At 34.4% G+C, this 6,000-nt stretch overlaps 1 protein-coding gene across 1 annotated transcript in view; it reads left to right on the top strand.

The window, feature by feature from the left end:
* Positions 1-2,718: 2,718 nt before the first annotated feature.
* Positions 2,719-6,000, top strand: part of zyd (sodium/potassium/calcium exchanger zydeco) — an 83,800-nt gene continuing 80,518 nt past the window's right edge. The window contains exon 1 of the mRNA XM_089100503.1: positions 2,719-3,124. Coding sequence (XP_088956629.1) covers positions 2,950-3,124 — 175 coding nt within the window. The 5' untranslated portion in view covers positions 2,719-2,949. The remainder of the gene's footprint in view (positions 3,125-6,000) is intronic.

Below are 6,000 nucleotides of genomic sequence, written 5' to 3'. Positions count from 1 at the left end.
GTCGATACTTTTATGACTTACGCCCTACCTTATGTTTTTCTAATATGTTTCTCTGACGCTCAATCCTAATGAAATATGTCAAAGTGACATAATCATGTAGTAAGAATTGTTTTCAAACTTCACACTGTCCAAATACTTTACCCCTACCCCTAATGTGCAAACATATAGCCCAAACTTGTTTATAAACTATAATATATTTATCCTATTTTATTTTATTTCATTAGCATTAACCTATCTTGACTTTTTAGAAAGGACCATATAATGCACAAGTATCGAAACCGGTTTACAGTGCATCAGTGGATGAACAACTTGAGTGGTAGAGGGTATCAAACAGTTCGTGGTAACGAACTGTAAGTAAGGAGCGACCCGGCTCAATGGTAACCGAAACTCTAAAAACCGGAATTTTGATACCAATAGATACATCAAAAGAATCAGATTTTAATTTTAATTTCAAATATATAAATTTCATCAAATTTAGTTTTACCCATCAAAAGTTACGCGCCTGACAAAATTTGGCTGATTTTTGAAAAAAGAGGAAAGATCCCCTAAAAGTCATGGAACCTTAATGAAATTCAAACCATCATATTCAGCGTATCAGAGAACTCTGCTGCAGAGGTTTCAAGCTCCTATCTACAAAAATGTGGAATTTTGCATTTTTTGCCAGAAGAAAGATCACGGGTGCGTGTTTATTTGTTTGTTTGTTTGTTTGTTTTTTCCCAGGGGTAATCGTCTTGACCCAGTGGTCCTAGAATGTCGTAAGAGGGCTCATTGGAACGGAAATTAAAAGTTCCAGTTCCCTTTTAAGTTACCAAGAAAACTGGAGGACAACTAGGCCCCCTCCCACGCTCTTTTTTTCTCAAAGTCACCCAATTAAAATTTTGAGATAGCCATTTTGTTTAGCATAGTCGAAAATATAATAAATATGTCTCTTACGATGACTTAATCCCCCACAGTTCCCAGGGGAAGGGCTGCAAGTTATGAACTTTGCCCATTGCTTGCATATTGTATTGGTTATTGGGAAGTATACAGACATTTTCAGGAAGAATTTTTTTTGGTGGGGGGGGGAGGGGGCTTGAGGAGGGGTTCATCGGGAGAATCTTTCCGTGGAGGATGTTTCTTTGGGGTAAGAGACATTTTTGTGAAGGGGGCGCCGGATTTCCAAGCATTATTTAAAAAACGATCAGAAATTAAATTTTAAAAAACAAGCTTTTTCAACTGAAAGTAAGAAGCAGCATTAGAAATTAAACGAATAGAAATTATTACGTATATGAGGGGGTTCTCCCCCAAGTCAATACCTCGCTCTTTACGCTACAGGTTTTTTTAGTGCTTTCAAAAAAGCTATCTATTCTAATTAAACGGCCTTTGTGATTCAGGGGTTTGTGAATTAAAAAAATATTTAAATTTTAATGTAAAGAGATTTTTATTTAATACGAGGAGAACCCAATAATATACTCTATACCGTAACATCAATTTAATAAAAAAAAAAACAATAAAAAAAACAAGCGGTCCGGCTAAATATTTATCGAAACTTTTAAAAACGGAACTACTTTTTTAATATCTATAACAAAATAATGTTATTACAATGTCGACTCTAAATATATAAATTTTTTTAAGTTTAGTATTACTCATCAAAGGCTACGAGCCTGAGAAAACTTGCCTGATTTTTTAAAGAGGGGGAAAACATCCCCTAAAAGTGAAAAAAATTTAATGAAAATCACTGTCAGATTCAGCGTATCAGAAAACCCTATAACATAGGTTTCAAGCTCAAATCTGCAAAAATCTGCAACTTTGTATTTTTTTCCAGAAGAAAAATATACGAATATAGAAGTTCGTTACGTAAGTTAATTCGTAAATTACGTCAGAAGCAAATTTAGAGACATCCATTTAACAAAAGAAAAGTAAAATTCTTATGCAAATTTTGTTTACTTATTCAATGACGGAGAGCCAAAATAAAAGCTGCGTCTACTGAAAAACGTTCAGAAATTAAATAAGAAACCCAGTTGTTTTAATTGAAAATAAGGAGTGACTTAGAACGAACAGAATTTATTACGTGTATGAAAGTGGCTGTCCCCTCCTTAAAGCCTAACTTTTTGCGCTAAAGTTTGACTCTGTCTCACAACTTCATTTTTTAAAACAATAAAAAACTTAAGCGTAAAGAGCGAGGAGTTCAGGAGGGGGCAGCCCCTTTCATATACGGAATAAGTTTTGTTCGTTTTAATGTCGCTCCTTACTTTCAGTTTAAAAAACTTGTTTTTTTTATTTAATAACATACAAGTGCCAATTATTTTTTCACTATGGTTATTTATTCCAAAACTCATTCTGAATTCAGTTACAATTCAGAAAAAACATAATGGAGTCCACAAAAATGCTGAAGAAATCTTGGATCTTAAAATTTAAAAAATCCTGAATTTCAGGATAACCTTTAGGTAAAAATGCTGCCAATATGAAACCACTTGATCTCCTAGTAAAACGACATCTATAAAAAAAATCAATCAAGAAAAGACTAGACATTTATAGTCTAGACTTCCTTAGCAACAAAGTTTCCAATAATCACTACTAATCTTGATAATTTTCCAAGGTGAATAATTTCTTTGTTCTCTTTGGTTATTTCTAAAGAAAAACGTATTTAATTGTGTCTTACGTAAAAAGCGATTAAAATTTTATGATTGGCTTCTAAACGTCATTATTTGAATAAAATCCCTAACTCGGCGCAGAAAACATTCAGTATCAAACTTGCTTTTGCTCCGTCCTGTGATAAAAAGACTGACGGAGAATGTTGTAATTTAGGTGAAAGTAAACATAAATCTGATGGTGAAAGACAGAGAAGACTTAATTGTTGAAGAAACATTTGACCCAAAGTATATTATAAACTACGTTACTGGAGTTATATTACAAACGCTTAGAACAAAAAGCAAAATTTGTTTTAAATCCTGATATTAAGACAAAACAATGGTTTGTGGCACTCCAATTCCGAAACGAGTTCTACCTGTCATTGTATCAGTCGCCACTTTCTTGATTTGTTCAGTCCAGGCAAGGACTGTATACGATCTAAATGTTGGAAAAAGTGTCAACCAAATAGGCGGATTTATTCCATGGACCTTTGAAGGCGGTGATGAGAAAAATGGTAAGTTGCACAACAGCGCAATAGCATAGGCTAAAAGAGATTATTTGTTTGGTAAATATTTACCAAATCATATTATTGAGTTACGACTAAAGTGAATATACCACTCGATGCCTTTTTTATGCTCTTTACGAACATAATAATAATTTTGGTGGGAAATTAATTTAAGCCCCCATCCCCATATATATACCAATTCAGGGTATATATTTGCACATTAGGGGGGTGGGGGGGACAGTTTAAACTTACCTCTCATTTACATCATAAATAAAATTATCCCCACCCCCCTAATGTGCAAATATATACCCTGAATTTGGTATTATAGGAGTGGGGGCTAAAATTCATTTCAGACAAAAATGATTATTATATTCGTAAAGAGCATAAAAAAATGCATCGATTGGTATATTCACTTTATTCTTAAGTCAATAATATGATTTGGTAAATATTTACCCTGATGTAAATGGGAGGTAAGTTCAAATTTTGCCCCCACCCCCTAATGTGCAAATATATGCCCTGAATTGGTATATATAGTGGTGGGGGTAAAATTCATTAGCGACAAAAATGATTACTATATTTGGAAACAGCATATAAAAGCATCAAGCAGTGTGTTTACTTTCTTCGTAATTCAATAATATGGTTTGGTAAACATTTACCTTCGGCAGTTCATATTATTGCCTTACAAACAAGTAAACATACCACACGATGCCTTTTTTTGTGCTCTTTACGAATATAATAATCATTTTTGTCGGAAATGAATTTTACCCCCACCCTTATATATACCAATTCAGGGTATATATTTGCACATTAGGGGGCTGGGGGTGAAGTTTTAACTATGTATTTGAACATTAGGTAGCCCTTTAGAGCTACCGTATAAGGCACCCCTTTTAACAAAATAAATCCTGGAGGCTTGCCCTTGTGATATAAGAAGTAAAGTTTGCTTGCGCATTGGTCTATTTAGGGCTCTACGCGAATTTGTTGTAGGAAAGGGAGGCCATCACAGCTAGATGGTTACCTAAACCTCACCTGGAGGTTAGCTAGCACCTAACCTGCACATCAGACCCAACCCTATATAATTCCAAAATCCATTTATTTGAATAAGATCCCTCGTACCCATCCATGCAAAGTTCTATATTACAATTAATTCTTGGACTATTATTAATAGTCTAAATCAAACAGTTTGTGATAACGAATTAAACTAATATATAAGTATATGGAATTAATAGGCTATATAGTAGGCTATATGAAACTTGTGAAGTTTAATTTTACCTATCAAAAGCTATGAGCCTGAGATTTGCCGGATTTTCAAAAAGGGAGTGACTCACCCCCGAAAAATCAAATGATCTTAATGAAAATCACACCATAAGGTTCGTCATATCAAAGAGTCCTACTGTAGAGGTTTCAATCTCCTATCTACAAAATTGTTGAATTTTGTATTTCTTGCCTAAAGAAATATCACAGATGCGTCTTTCATTTTTTTTTCAGGGTTGATCTTATCGAACCAGTGGTCCTAGAAGATCGGGAGAGGTCTCATTCGAGCGGAAATCAAAAGTTCTAGTGTCCCTTATAAGTGATCAAATGATTGGAGGGCAACTAGCCACTCTCCCATGCACTTTTCCCCCCAGAGACATCCGATCAAAAAATTGAAATATCCATTTTATTCAGCATAGTTGAGAGGCCCAATAACTATATGACCTGACCCTCCACAGTCCCTGGGGAGAGGACTGTAAGTTTTGCAATTTTCCCGTTGTTGAAGTATACTCGCTGTATTTATTATTGGAGAATATACCGGAAAGTTTTCAAGAAGGGGGATATTTTTTCCAGGGTAAATTTCACACGGTTTGGAGGGGGGGTATTTCCTGGCATTAATCGAAAAATGGTCAGAAAAAAACATGAAATCTTTTCAACTGAAAGTAAGGAGCAACGTTAAAACTTAAAATAAAAAAAAAAATTATTCCTTATATGAACGAGTTTCTCTTCCTCAACGCCTCGCTCTTTCAAACAGTTCGTGGTAACGAACTGTAAGTAAGGAGTGGCCCGGCTCAATAGTAACCGAAACTCTAAAAAACTAAATTTTGAAACCAATAGATACATCAAAAGAATCAGATTTCAATGCTGATTTCAAATATTCAGCGTATCAGAGAACCCTACTGTATAGGTTGCAAGCTCCTATCTGCAAAAATGTGGAATTTCGTATTTTTTGCCAGAAGAAAGATCACCGATGCGTGTTTATTTGTTTCTTTTTTTTCTTTTTGTTCCAGGGGTGATCGTATTCACCCAGTGGCCCTAGAATATCATGGGAGGGCTCATTTGAATGGAAATTAAAAGTTCTAGTGCCCTTTTTAAATGAACAACAAAATGGAGGGCAACTAGGCCCCTCCCACGCTCACCAGATTTCCCAGCATTTTAAAAAACGATCAGAAATTAAATAAAAAAAAAATAAGTTTTTCAACTGAAAGTAAGGATCATCATAAAAATTTAAAACAAACAGAACTTATTATGTATATGATTGGGTTCGCCCCCTAGTCAATACCTCGCTCTTTAAGCCAAAGATTTTTTAGTACTTTCATAAGAGCTATTTATTCTAATTAACGGCCTTTGTGATTAAGGGGTCATTTTTGAAGAATTGAATTAAAATTTGAACTTTGGCGTAAAGAGCGAGGTATTCACTAGGGGGCGAACCCCCTAATATACGTATTAAAAATATATGAATATAGAAGTTCATGACGTAAGTTAATCCGTAAGTTACGTATATTTATTACTAATAAAAACGTTCGTTAATAAACTTAAACAGCTTTCGAGAAAGCCATTTAACCAAATAAAAGTAAAATTGATATGCAAACTTTGTTTTAATTATTCATGTACGGTGAGCCAAAATCAACACC

The sequence above is a fragment of the Artemia sp. Qi Xiang Cuo genome, chromosome 14 (genome assembly GCF_049724085.1).
Source record: "Artemia sp. Qi Xiang Cuo chromosome 14, ASM4972408v1, whole genome shotgun sequence".
In the NCBI taxonomy this organism is placed as follows: Eukaryota; Metazoa; Arthropoda; class Branchiopoda; order Anostraca; family Artemiidae; genus Artemia; species Artemia sp. Qi Xiang Cuo.
The sequence above is the reverse complement of the archived record's forward strand: the minus strand, read 5'-3'. Positions and strand labels throughout refer to the sequence as shown.